At 35.4% G+C, this 19,282-nt stretch overlaps 1 protein-coding gene across 2 annotated transcripts in view; it reads right to left on the bottom strand.

Moving 5' to 3' along the window:
• The window catches only part of USP9X (ubiquitin specific peptidase 9 X-linked), a 100,897-nt gene that overhangs the window by 40,440 nt on the left and 41,175 nt on the right, over window positions 1-19,282 (bottom strand). For both annotated transcript variants that reach the window (XM_084505698.1, XM_084505697.1), the window contains exons 11-17: window positions 17,415-17,519; window positions 15,778-15,984; window positions 15,074-15,210; window positions 10,042-10,175; window positions 3,742-3,829; window positions 2,115-2,457; window positions 385-480 (exon numbers count right to left, since the gene is read on the bottom strand). In XM_084505698.1, the coding sequence (XP_084361824.1) occupies window positions 385-480; window positions 2,115-2,457; window positions 3,742-3,829; window positions 10,042-10,175; window positions 15,074-15,210; window positions 15,778-15,984; window positions 17,415-17,519 (1,110 nt within the window). The remainder of the gene's footprint in view (window positions 1-384; window positions 481-2,114; window positions 2,458-3,741; window positions 3,830-10,041; window positions 10,176-15,073; window positions 15,211-15,777; window positions 15,985-17,414; window positions 17,520-19,282) is intronic.

The raw sequence follows: 19,282 nt of genomic DNA, 5'->3' as shown, positions 1-19,282 counted from the left end.
ATGCAGAACATTGTGATCCTTTTTAAGGGACAGGACAAAAACTATTACAATTAGCTTGTGACAACACTCAACAGAGCCAGCCAAAGTGGTGCAAGTACTACAACTGGAAGTTCAATAGACAGTTTTCTTAAGTATATGATATGAGCTGTTCTGCAAGTAGAAAGCACAAATACAACAGATCAATTTAATGCAAAAAAAAATTATCAGAGCTCAGCCCATACATATCAGAAAATTCTCTTAATTCCACATCTGACAGCTGGACTCAAAAGTATACTCTTTAAAACAAGGAAACCACCCCCAATTTCAATGCTTTCAAGCATTATAGTAACGCTGAACTGAATTTTACTACTGTTTTTCTATCACATTATAATTTGTTATTTTTACCTGATTAACTTGTAACCTTGGGCCAAGATTAGTATAGATCTCTTTAAGAAGATCTATTGCTCTGTTTGCGATGTCATCATTTCCCTGAATCACAACCTTGTGTAATTAAAAAACAAACAAAAAAAATGTATTAGAGCATGTTATAACTTTATGGCATAAAATTTATGAACAACTAAGTACAAATATCTTGGCACAATATTAAGTCTAATTTATAAGGTGGAAGTAGCAAAAATGCTTAGTTACATACAACTGATACAAATTATACTAGTTAATTGTGTAAGAGTCAAAACTAAAAATTAAGTATTTAAAGGGAGTTTATAGCTAGAAAAAATAGCTGACGTTTCATAAACGCAATGGAAGTAGTATTTATATATTCACCTTCACATTACATTTCCATTTTTATGTAAGAGAATAAGACAACTTGTTAAAATATTAGCATTCAAGTCTGTCTTCAAGTAACATATATTTGACTGTATTCTTGAACGCATTCTTGACTGTATTCTTGAACACTATTCTTAAATGAGCCAGACATACCAAACTTGCAAACTCTGTATTAGTATTCCTTTAGGATATCTGGGCATTTGAACTATGGAATTAAGAACAGCATTATAAAACATGTACCTTGAGATGCTTAAACAATCCGTATTAAAGATCTAAAACCAGAATTTTCAAGTATTTCAAATGACCAGGGCTGGGTGGGAGAGGTATAGGGGAATGAGTTAGTTTTCTGATAATCCAGATTTCCATTAATATCTACCACATCTTCATGGACACTGAAAGCAGCCCCTACAGGCAACCTCTGCAGGATACTGGGCTGATGTGTCATGAGTTGTCATGCTGCCAAACGACAGGGCAGATCCAATTAAGTTGATTCCCACAACTAACATACGCTAGCATTGTGTCTAGCATTACGTGGGCACTTTGTACTCAACCACTGTGTGAAAATTTACTTGTATAAAAATCCCAATCTACTTTAGTTTTAACTGTTAACCATGATGGTTAAAACACCTAACCCTTCAACAAGCCACAACCAAAACTACTGAAGACTCCTGCTTTACACACAGCGTGTTGTCTAAAACACAGTCACAACAACCATCCCACAGCGTACTACTGTGGATTCTATGCGGCTCTTCAAAACTAGAAAGACTGAAAAACTAAATATTAAATTGGATACTGATGTTTTTCACTACTGGATTTGGCAAGCTTCAGAGCACTTTTATAAAAAAGTTATAATGCTTCCATCGAAAAGCTATAACTATGTTTAGGCAAAAGGCTGTGGATACAAGAGGAATCAAACCAGTCATCACTTGGTCTCATCTGGAATCACTCCAGTTTACCATACTGGAAGGAATAACATGAGTAAGCTTATGAAGTCTTATGGAGTCCATAAAATGAATTGTGTGTGTACACAGGGAGAGAGACCTACAGACCATGAATGATTCTTTCTAAACAATACAGACAAATTTTTGATCTCATATGCACACATAAATATACTTGATGTTTCAAATAAATTCCCATTAAATTCTCAAATCCACAGAATACTCTGCAAAGCTACTAACTTACCTGCTGGAAAGACAGCAGAGTCAATACCTATATACTTAAATGGAAAAGGATGCTTTTTGTAATTCTAGTCTATAAGTAATAAATTACATATTCTTAAAATATTAAAAAAAAAAAATTGAGAAGGAATTAATGGTTAACTTTTCAGCTATTTCCTCCCATTAACTTACCCTCCAAAGGTAGTCTAATCCTATTAATTCCAGATCATCCATCATATAGGCTCGTCTCTTTGCTACTAGCTTCCCTTCTCGACAGTTCACAGCTTTGAAGAAACGTTCAAAACATTTCATTCCATTTTCTGTTAATAGGGAAGGATCCAGCTGAAGCACATTATTTTCAAAGAAGTCCTTATTAATGTCAGGGTCTAAGTCTGGTTCATCCCCCATTAGTTTGGAATACCATTTAAAACAGGCTTCGCGATCACAAAGATAAACCGCATTTTCAGCTAAACACTTCCATATTTGCTTCGCCTGAGGGGCACAGAGCCACAGCTGACCATCCTTCAATAAAAATCTTGAGCAAAACAAAGAGACAATTAACAACACTGTCTAGTTGACATCCACAGTTACAATTCAGCAAGAAATACAAGCAAAAAGTTGAATATGCATTTTATATATGTATATATACACACACCCACGAACACACACAATCATCTAAGTACAGTCCTGAAAACTATATTTACATCATCAGTCCTCTCATAGTTAGCCCCATGATTTCCTGGTAAAAGTTTGTAGCCATCAGAACATTATATTTCAAACAAGAAAGGAATAAAATTAGGCAAAAAATGTTTTACACTAAAATACCAAGCACTGTATAAATAATACATATAAATGCACATCTCCTAAGGCAAACAATTCATTCTGAAGTCAGGTCACAACGTAAGAGATTAAATCACTTCTGCAGTCATTCACAATTACACTTTAGCAAAACCACAAAATAAGGGATCAATTCTATAGAATAGAACTAGAAGCATAAGTCAAAACTAAAAAGAAAAAAAATCTAGTTGTAAGTTTTTGATTTGTGGTAAATTATTATTAAAGAACTATTAAAAACTTCCATTATGAAGGTTAACACTAAGAGTGCTTCAAGAAAAACAAAGGATAATGAAAGTTCTTAAAAATATTTTTACTAGTCTTAACGAAGTTAAAACCAAGCAAGAAAAAGCTTTGAGTCTGCACCTGAATAGCATCAATATACTGAAGCTCTGTTGTGAGCAGAGATCTTTTGCTTTTTTATTTTATTCAAACAGCTAGTATTAAAAAGTCATCCTTTTTTTTTTTTTTTTGCGTGTGAATCTTTTCCAATGCTTTCTAAGGCTGACAACCTAGTATCAGTGTATGACACCAGTACATATCTATTTATGAACGTGGACTGAGATTTGACGTGGTACTTCAAGTAAGTACATGTGGGCATATCTTCACTTGGAGCATTCCACAATTTCAGCTACGTTATCCTAATATGCATGTAGCTGTAACCTCGTGCACATTGTATTCAAGTCAGTAGGGTTCTGCACACAGACAGAAAATGCCCATAGATATCTTAGGGCAGAATGAGAGTTACGGATTACACAGATGCTAATGAACTTCAACTGATTATTCCTATACTAGCACAGAAACTTTCTGGAAAAACAAAAGCAAAACAAAACCCACTCAATTGGTGCATTTTTGCATCCGAGTTTTGAAAGAAGTTAATACAACAGCTTAAAGTTAAGAAAAACATCTAGTGTGACTTTTTTTTCTTTCAAGTATTTAAGCTATTCCTACAGAAGTCAAAAAAAATGATCAAGTCAAAACTAACCTTAAGAAATTAAGTCGTTCTTGTACTTCTTGCACATGACTGTATCTGCTTCCTGGTCTTACAGTTTGTGGATCATATTCACCATGCTCTGCAAATATAAGAAGTTTTATTAGACAATACACGCTGAGAAGACATGCTGACTCTAAAGGACAGGATGGATTTGAAAACCTGATAGCCAAAACATAATTAATACCAAGGGACAATAAATTTTCAGGAAGGATTATGAAAATCATTTTCAGCAGCCTCCTAACAGTTAATACTACATTCTAAATTAAAATGGGTATAGGCAAAGATTGCTGAGGGCTCTTATCACATCCACGAATACTTATGTACAGATACATGCGCTCATCATTCAGTATAATGGAACTACTACAGAATAATGAAGAAACTTCATTCTACTTATTCAAATTACTTCTTCCTCAGTTAAACACATTTTCTTTGGGAAGTAAGTCAGTTAAAATAAAAGCATATCAAGCGTATCACTCAGATTATCCTATTTTTTTTTTGTTTTTGTTGTTTTTTGTTTGTTTGTTTGTTTGTTTTTTAAGGATGCTCTGATTTCATTACAGAACATCTTTCTCCATAACTTGTTTTTACATTTCTAGGGTTTCTTCTCCCCAGAGGAACCCACATCTCCAGCTCCTCAACACCTTTCTAAGTAGCTATATACATGATAACACACAGAGGAATAAAGTATATGACAAGCTTACTTACTGCAAGCTTGCAAGTAAAAAAACAAATTCCTGTAATACTGACAAGCTTGAAACAGAAAATGTTGTGCAATATAAAAATAAGGCAATCAATCAAACTCTTATCTGCAATTTGTCAAATCTATGCATAATACTGTTTAGCAAACAGTTGTTTGTTTCACACAAACACATTGTGATTTCTAACCCCCCCAAGAGATACAATCTAGGTGTCTCTCAAATAACTTGTTAATGTAATGATCTTTAATTCCTCGTGAAAACAGAAGAGAACAGCTACATCGAGAACTAGTTTTATTTCCAGAGCTTGAGGATCCTCATCTGGATTTGTTAAAACATGACTGTATACAAAAGTAACCCCCCTCTTCAGAGGAATGATTTTCAAAACCATTAAATTCAAATTCAGAAAAATATTCCATTTGTTCAGCAATTAAGATAAGAATTGCTAGCAATAAATTAGCCATCATTGCACCTTTGTGTGTTTTGGAATTCTTCACAACAGGAAACACTTCCTTCTTATGTATTCCTATTATAAGCAGGACTCTGGTACTTGACATGTACTAGTAGGAAGTATTTCATCGTGACATGTTGCATTACAGCTCCGTTATAAACTAATTATTACTGTATTACTTATTTGCAAGAGTTATACAGATTACGTTTAGCTAAGATGACCCACTTGTGGGAGACTGTATCATGATAGCATCCACTCATGATAAAATTGATCTTCAGAACTGAAAAATAAATCAGTATTTCCTATTGTATTTATTTCCTTTCTTGATATAAGCCTAACAACTGAAGTGCACCAAGTGTTTCAAAATTAAGGGGAAAAAATTGTTGTAAATACTGCACTCTACGTACAAAAAGTATGTTAGTTTAAAATATTTTATAAAAGGCAAATCAGAAGACTAGCAGTTAATTGATAATGTCTAGGAAAGTGGAGACATAGCCACCAGAAATCCTTCAGAAATTTAAATCTTAATCTTAATGAAGTCAGCATAAAGGGGCAATCACAAAGAGATTCCTAAAGAAAGTATATAAAACTAGCAAACCAAACAGTACTTAACTATTAGATGTAGGGAACTTGAAGAATATGCTGTGGGACCAACAGAGGAAACAATGAAGGCAGATCAGTAAATTGCAGAGAAAATATAACTAGTCACCTTCAAATGTCGGGTAGCTTTTTGGTGGTTATTTTATTTTTATTTGGGGGTGGAGGCCAACTGTCTGGGCTTTTTTTTTTTTTTTTGGGGGGGGGGGGGGGGGAATATATGTTAATTCACAGACACAAGTATCAAGAATGGCAGTGATAGAAGAATTCAAGTATTAAAGATCAGTCAGCTGTTCGAAGCCAATCTGAGTGTACTTAAGATTTCTGGAAAATGCTGAACTACAAAAATTCAATCTATTCGCTGTCTCAGCTTGTTTCTATATCTCTCCTATTCACTTTCTAGCAGTGCATCTCACAGCAAGCCCAACCGTGATCTTCAAGGTTTTTTTTCTATGCAGAAGAACAAATGAATGACCAGAGAAACTACAGATCAAAAAATAGTTGAAAGTTAATGTATAATTAGTGATAAACACATATAAGAGATTATATGGCAAAATTTCTCTAAATGATTACATTAAGAGATTTGGACTTTTAAATTTCATTAGGAAACAGAAGATGAAAGAGAACTGGCTATCAATCCACTCAAGATTTGAAAAGATCTTTGATCAATAGGCAAAAAGATGGAACTATGAGCTAAGATACAACTTATCACTGAACAAAAAAGCAGCAGAAAGGAGGAAAAATACAAGTGGCAAGCTTTACACCTTAGGCTTCTACACTATGTCTAGAACTTAATGGACTGAAAGATGATCTGCAAAGATGGTAAGAGCTGAACAGCAAAAGAAATCAAGAAACAATCAAGAACCTAAGAGAACTGTAAAATTAAGAACATCTAACTTACTGTACTCAATAAATTACACTATATGTCAATTCTGGTGTTTGCAAAGTTAAGGAAAAAAAATTAAAAGTACTTACAATTCAGGATACTCTACCATTTATATCAACTCAAGATCTGAACAGTATTGTTAAAATACACACAAAGACATTCTTAACCAGTGCAAAGGAAGAACTGAAAATATCTACATTAAAAGGAGATGAAGTAAGGACAGACACATAAAAAAATATATAGTTACTTTAAAAAGAACACCCTCTTTCAAGATTATGATGCAATAACAGTCACCTAATCTCACAGAGGACTCTGAAGAATAGGGTGGAAGTGAGTTCAATAGAAAGTAGAGTGCCAATAATCAGGAGAATTCTGATACATGGATTAGATTCTTCTTTAACCTTAAAAAGGCAAACAAAATAAATATAGAAGGGGATATGATAGAAAACCATAGAATCACTGAAACACAGAATGGTTTTGGGTTGAAAGGGACCTTTAAAGATGACCTAGTCCAACCCCACACCACAGGCAAGACCACCTCTTACTAGAGCAGGCTGCCCAAAGCCCCATCCAACCTGGCCTTGAACACTTCCAGGAATGGGGCATCCAGAGCTGCTCTGGACAATGTGTTCCAGAACCTCACCACCCTCACAGTGAAGAATTTCTTCCTTATATCTAATCTGAACGTACCCTCTTTCAGTTTAAAACCATTACCCCTTGTCTGATTGCTACCTACACTCCTCCCTCAATCGAAGAATCACCTCCCTCAGCCTGCTGACCACGCTTCTTTTAATGTGACCCAGGATAGGCTTGGCTTTCTGGTCTCCAAGCGGGCACTGCTGGCTCACATCCAATTTTTCATCTCTGAGTATCCGCAGGTATCCTCTGCAGGGCTGCTCTCAAACCATTCATCCCCCAGTCTGTATGGAGAGCAGGGGGTTGCCCTGTCCCAGGTACAGGTCCTTGCACTTGGCCTTGTTGAAGTCCATGAGGTTCACATAAGCCCACTTCTAAAGCCTATCCATGTCCCTCTGGATGGCATCCCTTCTTCTATCTTACCAACTGCACCACTCAGCTTGGTGTTATCCATGAACTTTCTGAGGGTGTACTCAATTCCACTATCCCATGACATGTGATGAATATCAGAATAGAAACATCTGTTGTCTTCTTCACACAATATAGTTATAGAAGCCTTTTCCTCATAAAATAAAAATACTGCAAGTTCAAAACTAATACAAAAAATTCACAAAATACACAGTGATTTTGGAGTTGATCAAAAAGATCTGAGGGCAACAGGAGTTTTTTTTGGTTTTTTTTTTTTTTTTTTTCCTATGGCATTTCTCTGTCCTGGGCTGTTTGGGTTTTAGCCTTCAATCTTCTTCCTCTGTCCCATTCACTTTCACCACCTCAGTTTGATTCTACAGCTGTCCGGTTCTTACCATCTGTCTGTACAATCACGACAAACTTCCTTCTCCTTTCATTCATTCCCATCCCTCCCGTTATCTTCTCCCCTCCCATTATCTTCTCCCCTCCTCCAGGAAGGGGTGGAAATATTGGGACGAGTGCAAATTTGATGCTGTTTTCTCTGTATTCTGCTCTACTTATTCTACAAAACCTGAACTAAGTTGTATAGGCAGGAATTATGTATTACTGTCTTAGTATAGTAACTAGAAGATTAGTAGATGGTGTAATACATAATAAAGGGCAAACAAAGTACCAAGGAAGAAAAAAAAAGCTGCACTATTGCTCCTTTGTTTTTGCACTGATATAAAAGGGAAGAAATTTTGCAGCAGCTTCATTTCAAGAAAGCACAATTTAATTGATTTCCGAGTAGACTGAAGTTATCCTCTTTGCAAATTTTTAATTTCTACTGTGCCAAAAACGTTTGTACTACTGCTTTATTGAGTCATTGTGCATGTTTGTGGGGGGGAGGGGGAGCTGGGAGAATATGGGAATGGGATGAAGCTTTTTGCTTAAGAAAAAAAATATTCGAGACATTAGCCTAATTTTTGTGCTCAAGTCATTGACAATTTGATAGGTAAATATCGTCAAAAATGACTTTTTGGCTTCTGAGTTAAAAATTAATTGAAATCAATGAATAACAGTTTATATATGAATAGCATGTGTAGGGTATTTTTGGACAAACACAAATGCATTAGAAAGTTGCTGATTGTGTTTCCTTTAAAACCCTGAGGCCAAACCCCAGATTTTCATCACTGGCCGAAGTCCAAGAAAAAGAGAGCTATCCAAAGAGTTAAGATGCAAAGCTCACTATAAATGGAATTGTGTTTTTGCATCACTTTTGCAAAGTTAAACAGCACTCCGATAGCTTATAGAAGTTACATGAAGCAAGGCACACACACTCTTGTACCTTCCCAGACAAAACTAAACTTAAGACACTATTGCTTGAGAACACAACAAACCATTTAGTACCATTTAAATATTAATTAGTACGGTGTTATCATTAATGAAAACACTTAGATTAGGGTAAACCCTCCCATGTACCTCTGAATCCAAAAAAATATAGCTATGGTATGCAGATTAAGCTTAAATGTAGTACTCATTAACCTACACCAGGATGAAACTATCATTTTCACATTGCACCACTCGTAAAACAAGATTTCAAAGAATACTTTAGGTATCTGTATCAAGCACTCCAAAATTAAAAGAATTACAGAATTAAAGGTTTGTAGGCAACTTACCTATGCATAGGAAGACACAACCCCACACAGACAGACTTTCCAAAATGCACATATCCCGTTCTCTCCAAACAGTCAGAACTGAATTCCTACGTGTTATAGTGCCATTTTTGAGATGTAACTAACAGGTTGGTAGGCTGCTATGTAGGGTATGCATGTGTATGAATAGGGTAGAATGGTCCTTGGTTGCAGTCAACAAGGTACACACGTGGGGGTAAATTTCCTCCTCTCAGTTTTGCTGGCTTAGTTCAATACATAAGAGTACTGTTGGTCCAGCGTTACAGGGACAGTTATTGTCCAACATTCTCCTTCATTTCCCTACTCCTACTTCAGTAGCTAGAAAGCTAGCTTCCTTCAAGAATAAGAATGCAAACTCATCAGTGCAGGGCTGAGTTTAAACCGAAGTATATAAATACTAACACAATATGCTGCCCAAGTATTGTTGGTACCAAACACAGTAAGAAAGCAGATAAACAGAAACAGAATTGCATGGTAAAAAATAAAATAAAATGGTACCACTGTGGTCTTAAGTCCTTCTCTGTGACAACTTCCAAACAATGGCTTCAAACAGAATTTATTAAACTTCTCAAAGGACCCTACAAAAATTCAAAACTAGGAGTGGGAGTATATTCAAGATTATTATTATGGCTTTCCACAAAAACCACCACCCTAATCTAAGTAGGGCAAGATGATGCTTATCAACTCACAGATAAACCTGTGCAGTCACTTCCCCATGTTGTGCTGTAGACCACCAGGTTTTCAATCATGAACCAACAAACCATTTGCATTTTAAGCTTTTCTTGACCAGTATGACACCACAAATGCTATCAAACCCACAAATGCTCTAAAATTGAGTGAACAAACAATAACAGTTATTTCATTAGGAGAATTGGCTTTCAACTCTATTTTCAACTGGAGTTTTTACACAGTATTTATGAGGCCCATTTTTATTTAATAACTTACCTTTAGCATACTGCCTCATGCTTTCCATATAGGCAGAGAGATTTTCTGCAACCAATGTAACTAGGGCATGATTGTGCTGAAGTTGATTGATTAAGTCATGTCGGTAAAACACATGGGGACTTCGTTGAGTTTGACTGAAATTAAAATATAAGTGTTGTAAGAAAAAACAGAGAAGTCTTGCACCTAACAGTCCATAAGCTAATTCAAGAAACTAATGTCTTCAATGCAAGTTCTAAACTTTGCTACAATATCTAAAATAAAAAGCATACTAGGTCTCTGACAATGCTTTTATTTTTCTTCTGATGCATCAATGGTTTTTACCAGTTATTAAAAGCAGTTACATAATGAGGATTATACAGTTGTAGTACATATGAAAGGTATCGAAGCAATCTGAGCAGTTAAATAGACCGGAGGCAGAATATCTGCAGCAAGTCAGGAATAGAAATACCTTCCTGCAAACCGCACAGTAAAGACGGAGACTCTCAGCTGTAGTACAGCTACAATATGCATAACCACAGTTTCCTCCACATCCGATATTATTTTCTTAATTTAATATTTAAACAAACTAAAACTGTTCATTTTCAGAATGAAAGCTCACAGTCTTATATTTGTCAGTACTTCAAAACGCTGCACAACTCTACATTGTTTTTTTCCTTCCCTGACAATATCTAAAAAAGTTGGTACAGACAAAAAGTCAGTTACATGCAACGTATAGCATAAGAAAAAAAAAAACAACAAAAAAAGAAAGTTCAAAAGAAACACCACAAGTAAATGATAATTTATGTCTACTATAAAAAATCTGACCAAAATGCTACTCTTCAAGGATATTAGTCGTATTTAGTTTGCAAAAGTAAACTGCAAGAGCAAATACACAGCTTGAGTACAACACCCACGTGCCATGAGCACTATCAAATTCTAGAACGTGGGACTACTCATCGCCCCTGCAGAGTAACCTTAAAATGCTTCAACTCCTCTATATCACGGCACTCACGTCTTGGCTGCGTAGCCAATGCAAATTTGCATGGCTCTTCTAAGAGAAAGGGGGGAAAAAGGAGCTATTTGTTGTAGTGCTGTTCCCAATAGCCTGCCCAGAAGAAATATTTGAGATTTCAGAACTGTTCTCCTTTCCTCCAACTCTCAGAGTACACTCCAGAGCTAGCTGACTAGATTGCTGGTAGGAACTCTCATCCTTCCTGGGGAACCTGGTCTCGGTACCACATGAGCTACAACACTTGGCAATATCACCACGCAGTATGAGAACAGTAGGGGAGGCAAGAAATCCTAGTTCCATAATCAGCTGCTAATGATCTTGCAGCTGATAACCAGGCTGCACTGTAGATGTAATGACAACAGCTCAATTGCTTCATCAGAACAAAGATCACTGTCAAGTTGGGTTTAAAAGACAGAAGCCATCAACTTTCTTCCCAGATATCCAGTAATTTTGTTATCTGCTACCAACAGAATATGGCCTGCTAAGCAGAGACATCTTCAAAAGATCGTTTCATAATATGCAGAGTTTTCCAGAACAGCTTGGAAGAGGCATTTAAAGCACGAATTGTGTTAAAAAAAGCAGAAGTCTGCAGTACAGAAAACGAAATACATAGAAGCATGAAGGCAGAAAACATACAGGACTTCATATATACAGAAAGAATGTCTTTTGTTTTCACCATAAGCAACTTTCCAAGTACACTTCATTCCAACTCTGTCAGCCCCCCCATCTAAGTATAAACTAGCAGTAAAAGCAGCAAAAGATTGTATGTCTGTTTTAGTGGCTACCTGAGACACTAGCTCTAGAGAGAAAGATGTATTGACAAAAGGTAACATTAACGAAGAACTTTGACAATTTCGGAAAGACAGGTGGTGAAACACTTAAGGGAATGAGCATAAGCAAGGTGTATTTTGTTGAATTTAGATGCCGATAGCTTGGTTCATACGCTCATAATATTAGCTATTTGTATCCATCTCTCCAAATATAGCCAAGGGAAAGCTTCATCTGTAGAAGACTAAGTAGATCTTCCAAGATACACTTCACATTTTGCCCCTCACACCCCTCAATCACATGCACAAACAGAAAATTTGGACATCTGGATTCACCTGGGTTAGCAACCAGTTCAAAAAGTCGGTACTTGTAAGAACTCGACTTACGAGCTAGGAGTTGTTGCATCGTATGTGTGAGCAACATGTGAGCTGTTATTTTAATCATCTGCTAGGATGGAGTCAAAGGCAAGATGACTGTACAAATGCACAGAAAAAAAAACTAATTTGACAAGACTTTTCAAGTTTGCTTTCTACAGTTAAAGCGAATTCCACAGAAAACTACAAAATCATTCCATAAGCCTCTAAGGTTGGGCTAATTGATGATGTTTCCATTATAATATACTGCTTTACTAATAAACCGAGAAACATGGAAAATGGATGTTAAGGGCAAAACTGCTGTCTTTCCATTACTATTCTGCTAAATGGATAGCAAAAGCCAACGTATAGGAAGAAAAGGTATCATTTTGAAATGAATGCCAAAGTACTTTGGAAATGCTAAGAAGAACATACAGTAATTAGACTGTCTTTATTTTCTACAAAAAATATTCACAGTGACAAAGCCAAAGACCCAACCAACTTAATTTAAATGGATTTTTTTTTTTTGGAGTAAGATTTATCCCATATAACTTGCCTCGCATAATACTGCGTATGACTCAGCTTTCAAAGTCGAGGGATTTTCTATTAAGCCAGTAAATGCTATCTACCATTAAAAACAGACACTAAAGGTCCAGAGACATAAACCAGCAAATTCTTCTTTTAGGTTAAAAAAAAAAAGTTACTTGAGACTAAGTTCATCATTGTCTTAAAGCAGTTACAAAATTCAAACTGTTACAGAAGGTCCTATCAATGTTCAGTTAATTCTTCTAGGCAAGTAATTTTGGAGACCAACCTTGTACTGCTAGGGTAGACACAGGTCAAGCCTAAGCACTTGAGAGTGGTCTACTGGAGACATTCTCCTTTTCAACACAGAAAAATGGGTAATTTTCTGTACCCTAAGAATCACTGAGTAACGAAGCTGACTATTTCTTAACATTAACTGGTATCCTTGCACCTATCCAAGAACTACTTTCTAATGCTACTGCAATTCTAGTTAAGCTAAACTCCCAAAACATACAGTGTTTCCCTGTGGTCAGGAAGTTATAGTTGCTTTGGCAACGTTTATAACCTATTTGTCACTTTGCTCAACTTCAGAAATACCTGTCAACAATTAGATCCTCCTCCCCAAAAGAATCTCTACAGTGCCAATGACAGAAGGTAATTTATACTTATGTTTGCCAACCATCAACAGCCTTACTCCTTCTGGACTAAACTTTTAATTGCAAATGAATTTAAACACCCAAAAGAGTAGTATATGGATTATGGAACTGATGTCACACACAGAAAGCTCTGTGAGATATTTTAAGACAACTGTCGCAATGACCAACTGTTTCAACCTATCTTCAACCCAAATTCTAGGAGGACATTAGAGATTTAGGTTTTAAGTTGATGTGTGTGAGATGCATGCATTACAGTTTCCCAACTGTATCAATATTACAAATTATCTGGAACTTGGAGGACTGGAAAGTCACTAATTACTTCAAAATCATGTTTTAACTCACTATGGTGTCCCTGTCACCTGTACAATAATTTCTGATTAAAGAACTCCCTCAAATGCATCTTCCTAATAAATGCTTCTTCATATGAGAGTTCCCTGTTTAAAACCTTTAATCCAAAGTTTTCTTTCCTACTTCATGTGTTTTCAAATTCTGCATAAAACTGACGTATTACCACATACTGCAATGCAGATATCAATGAAGTTTGACAAATGGAAGAGACGATCTGACCAGAAGTAGGGAGAGATTCAAGCCATCCAACTGTACATATGCTTACCTTACAACAAAATTAAATTTCTGTAGTCTAAAAAAACAAAACAAAACAAAACACAAAACCTAGGTTCCTTCCAAGATTAGTTCAGAGCAGAAACCCAATCAGTGCCTTGAATGAGCTCTGCTTCAAGAATTGAAAGCAAAACTTTTTTGTTCAGGCACTATGCTAAGAAGTGTCCAACTGGAACAAGTACCACAAGTAACCAGGTAGCTACATTCCCCTAGATCTTAGAGCCTGTAAAAGTTAAGAACTAATACACAGAAAACAGACACATGTGCTAATAAAATTAGTATCTTTGTGACCTTGCTGCAAAAACCACAAGCAATCATTAATGAAAAATTGTAATGGATTAAAGTGTCATGAAAACTGAGAAATATGTTGCAAACTAAATTAATAAAGAAGCCTCCAAGAGCCAGAAATGCAACATCACAGCTACTTCAACCAGTATCAGTAAGAAGGTAGTGTTGGGCAAACTGAAGGTTTGTTTTCTTCAACTTTCCCTGCTTAGATCTTGTAAGCAGACTTTAACAGCAATGTCGATTTGAATAGTTTACTTGCTTACAGGAATGAAAACAAAGCAATTGTATAGCACTGATAAATAAACAACAGTTTCCTAAAGTTTGTAAAATTTCTCATGCAGATACAAAATTTTTTTGGCAAACAATTTCTGTAGTGAGAAAATACTTAAAATCTAGAAACTTGGTTTCATTGAACAAGTCCTTTTTTGGCTTTTCATATATATATTTTTAATTATACACGATATATTTTATTTATACTTCGTAATCTAATTTCACTGTTAAGCACTGAAGCCCATAGGTAACAGAAAACAAATCCAGATTCTCTGCAAATATCTGCAAATCAGACTACTATTCTTCTAAAAACAAGTAAAAGCATGTTTCAGAAGAAGAGTTCATGTCAATGCTCTCTTACAAAACACTATGTATTTTAATTTTTAGATGTGGTCTATACACATTAAAACACAAAAGAACATCTTCAAACACATGTAATGATTTAACTAAGGTCTCCCTGCCTCTCACTTAAAATTAAAAAAAGAAAAAAGCAAAAAAATGCTTTGTTCCAATTCTCTCAACTTATAAGAGACAACACGGTATTTGCATTCCATTCTTACCTCATATTCTGTGGTGCTTCACCAAACAAACTGCAAATTTCTCTAATTTGTTTCAGTGCAGGAATGACCCATTTGTCATTTGTGCGAAGCTCTTCTATAAAACGATCTATCCACTGGATCTTTTGTGTATCTCGATCCTTAAAGAACAAGTGTTCACAATCAAGTATATTTCAGAAACAATAATCATTCCCCTACTTTATTTGCTTCCACAACAGAACAGAACATACAAAGCCACACAACTACTAGACCAGCTTAGTTCTCAAGCATTCATTCTTAAGATTATCTGAACAGCACTGCATCCTAGCAGAAGCCATCAGTGTGATACAAACTATTCCTGCAACAACCACTGAAGAATTCAGTACATATTCAAGAGAAACTACAGTTAGATAGGATCATCCATCTTAAATTAATTTGCCTTTTCTCCTTTCAAATACTTCTACTAATTGGTTAGACTAAACTGCTATAAAATATCAAGAAACCAGGAGGAGCAGTTTCTCAACTACAAAACAAAACCTGCCAATGGCTGTAAAGTTGTATAATAGATTCATTTTTAAGCATGATGAATTAAATATTCTGGATGACTTTTGCTGTATTACCAACACCCTTACATTTTTTTTTTGGGGGTGGGGGGCAGAGGGACGGAGGGGGAATGGGGAGGACTTTTAGTGCCTGATTTCAGAACAGAATCATACCAGATTACACACCTGTGAACAGCTGTAATCTAAGATTTTAATATGGGCACTAAGAGCCTGGTCCATGATATCAACTGGTACATCGTCACTATGAGCCAAATTCCATAAAAGGTTCAGCACTTTGTGCGCCATCACACCATCCTTGTCATCCTCTGCAAGACGACGGATTAACTCAAGTAGCTTCTCACGCTGTTTCTTGCTTGCATTTGTCCAACTTGCCTAAAGAAAGATTTTATTCAATATCAAAGTTACGCTTTTTTAATCTCACATGCTGTAACATGAACAATTAAAAATGATGTAAAAATATAAATAGCATTCACATTTTTTCATTAAAAATACCACATTACAGAAATACCTAAGTCAAAACTGAACAGTTCTAGCATTTACAGTTAAAATGTATTTAACTTTGAGACTTAGAAATTAAGAATCTTTATATAAACACCACAGATATGCTTGTAAAAGTTAACAACAACACTGACCAGTTCACAAGTAGTCAAAACATACTGGACTCAGCTGTTTCTTACAAATGCTTTCTCAAATCTCCTGTGCTTATACTTAAAACACTCCTAATTAACTTACAATCACTAAATGAGTAAAAATGCAGTATTACTGGTGCCTCTGAATCTGACAGAAACAAATGCTCTCTCTATCAAGTTAACCTTTTTTCTGAGTGAGTTATCAATATAACATTGCTTCATATCCATCTCTGAGTCAGACATGATGGCTTACCCATAAAACTTCTGAGCATTTATGTCAATATCTAAATTATGGAGCATTCCGCTCGTATTTACTAAATCAGAAGTCACCCATTAATTGGAGCACAAATTGCATGAAAGCCAAAATGTTACTGTCAGGCATTTATCTAAAAACAGAAAACTGAGTCTACAAAGCTCGCTTGCATTTTCTCACCTCCTGAAAGTGCAACAGGAGAACAGTCCATATGACTACTACTAGAAGCTAAAAATGTAAATGTTAGCATACACAAAAAGCCAGTGAATAACACAATCTTTCAGAAACAAGTTGTTTTGTGTAATGGCTACAATCGAGTCATTCTATGTTTATAAACATTTTACTTTATCTTCCTGAGACTGTTTCCTCCTATGTGTATGTTAACCAGGGCAAAATTATTACATGATAAAGATGAAGTGGGGAAAGGAGTCCCTCACTTCCTCCTCTACTTGAAGACGGTAAGTAGCAATAACTGATAAATTTCATGAAAGGTACTCTAACGCTAAGATAAAAACATTATTTATCAAACCACCAACAATTAATAATTTCGAATGAACACAATACGGTATTAAATGTAAGTAATTTATTTGAAAAGGTCAATATGCATAGCATTGAAGTGACATTTAGCAATCCTACAGTCCTCAGCATGTATGTGCATTAGCCAGAAGTGGTCATCAATTAAACTAGCATAATGAACCTTTGCTTTAGACAAGAAGTAAACAAAATCTCACAGTGGATGCTCAATAAAGTGTAACACAATCTAGCAGTTTCAACAGTAGACATTACAAATTGTTGCTATCTACAGAAAAGCCTTTTAACACAAGAAAACTGCCCACATAAAGAACATGTTGAAAGAGTCACAAATCTGTAGCCAACTTCACAATCCATTTCCTGAGTATAGTCAAAACATGCATAATTACCTTAAAACAATCGAACAGATGATCAAGCTGTTCAGGAGAGAAATCCCAAGCTAATTTTGCCAGGAGGTCATGTACATTCTTTACAATGGCTTCATGTTTTCCTGCCTGTCAAGAAGACAAAAAGAATTGACCAACGTTTGTAACAATCAATATTAACTCAAGTAGTATGACATCCTCTATTGGTTTTACAAGAAGGCTGTCTGAAGTGCTCAGCAATAGTAGCTGATGTTGTGGGAGCAGCGTCAAACTGGTATCTATTTCACTGGGAAATCATATTATTTAAGTTTGCCTTGTATGTGTAACTATTCAAAAAGTGTGTGCATTGTGCATGTACACAAGTATTTATTTAGAATTATGACTACTGCAGTCACAATATTTATTTTTTAAATCTGGGATGGTAAAATGAAGTCTACACCAGCATTTAAATTTACAAATCGGTATTTTCTCTCTTTCTTTTTTTTTTTTTTTTTTAAAGGAAAGGACTCAAAATCTACTTTCGATGAAATTTCACTGCATTTCATTTAAGCTGCATTTTCAGTATTTCCACATATTTCCACATGATTTCTTAGGCTAAAATATTTCTTTTGTGCTAGCAGATTCATGAACAACTTGTTAGCCAACAGCAGCTTATAACCTTATAAAATCTATCAACCGAACAACTAATGGCAAAGTCGAGTTATATACTAGATAATATTTTATATTAGGTTGGCCTATATCACAATTTTGACATTTAAGAAGCAAGACAATACAGAAAAAACAGCTAACTGAATTTTGACTCTGGGTGAGAAGAACATTTCCTTCCTATAATTCCCAGCAGGATAGCACATCTTAAATCTACAATCATGAAAAACAACAGTTTTGGACTATATGTATCAGTAGCTGCTCTACTATAGAAAAATTTCCTCCAAGTGTAGAATAAAATATGCAAGACACAAAAAAAAATCTCTGATGTAATTAATCTTTTACAGTATTAAAAATACATGCTTGAGCAGTTTTGGAAATAATTTCCTTCTAAAAGCTCGCATCAGTAGTTCACTTAAAAACAACAAAAACAGCCGCTTACGTACTGTAGAATTCTTAATTGTGGGCCCTAAATTTACTAAAAAACAAAAAAACAAACAAACAAAAAAAAAAAACAAGTAGCAACATTCATTTTCATGTTATCAGTCAGATTATGAGAGAAAGAATTACTAAACCAATTATACCACTCAATTTTGCAAAACATCTCCTATTTTTATTGTCTTAGCAGTCCATTTTCTGGATAGAAAGAAAAACTGAGAGCGTACAGGACAGAAAAAACATCTCTAGTGTAACATATGAAAGGAGAAGCATGTACTGAGCTGCACAACACAGCAAGAGGAGATACAAAACCTGGTGTGTGAACTGTGAGCTTACTGTATGGAAACAGGGAAGCCCATTTAGAGTTCCAGTTAAATGCTCTAGAATGTAAGTAATAAAATCTCAACACTAATCTTTGCGATTTTGTTTCTTGTCCATTTGGATGAACTCCTGTAACTCAACAGGTTGCAACTTAATTCTTGCCTTTAGAGACTTCAACATTATTCCTTGAATCAAACATATTTGTATTTTGTAAACACTGTCTTCGTAAGACTGGTAAAACTTAAAGCTTATGTTGCCTTCTAAGGCCAAAAGTAGCATATTTTTATTACTTCTCATGGACTACTTATTTTTATTCCAGTTGTATATTGAGATTCTCAGGGCACTACTGTATCATTAACTGTAAATTTGTGCATGCTCACCCTCTAAACCCAGGCAAAAACATAATGGCTCCAGTCTGAAAGCAAAACCACATCAGTACTGCACTGAGTCAGAGCTAAAATAGCCTGCCTGTTATATAAAGCTACACA

The sequence above is a fragment of the Aythya ferina genome (assembly GCF_964211825.1).
Source record: "Aythya ferina genome assembly, chromosome: 1".
NCBI classification, from domain to species: domain Eukaryota; kingdom Metazoa; phylum Chordata; class Aves; order Anseriformes; family Anatidae; genus Aythya; species Aythya ferina.
This window is presented reverse-complemented; position numbering and strand designations above follow the sequence as displayed.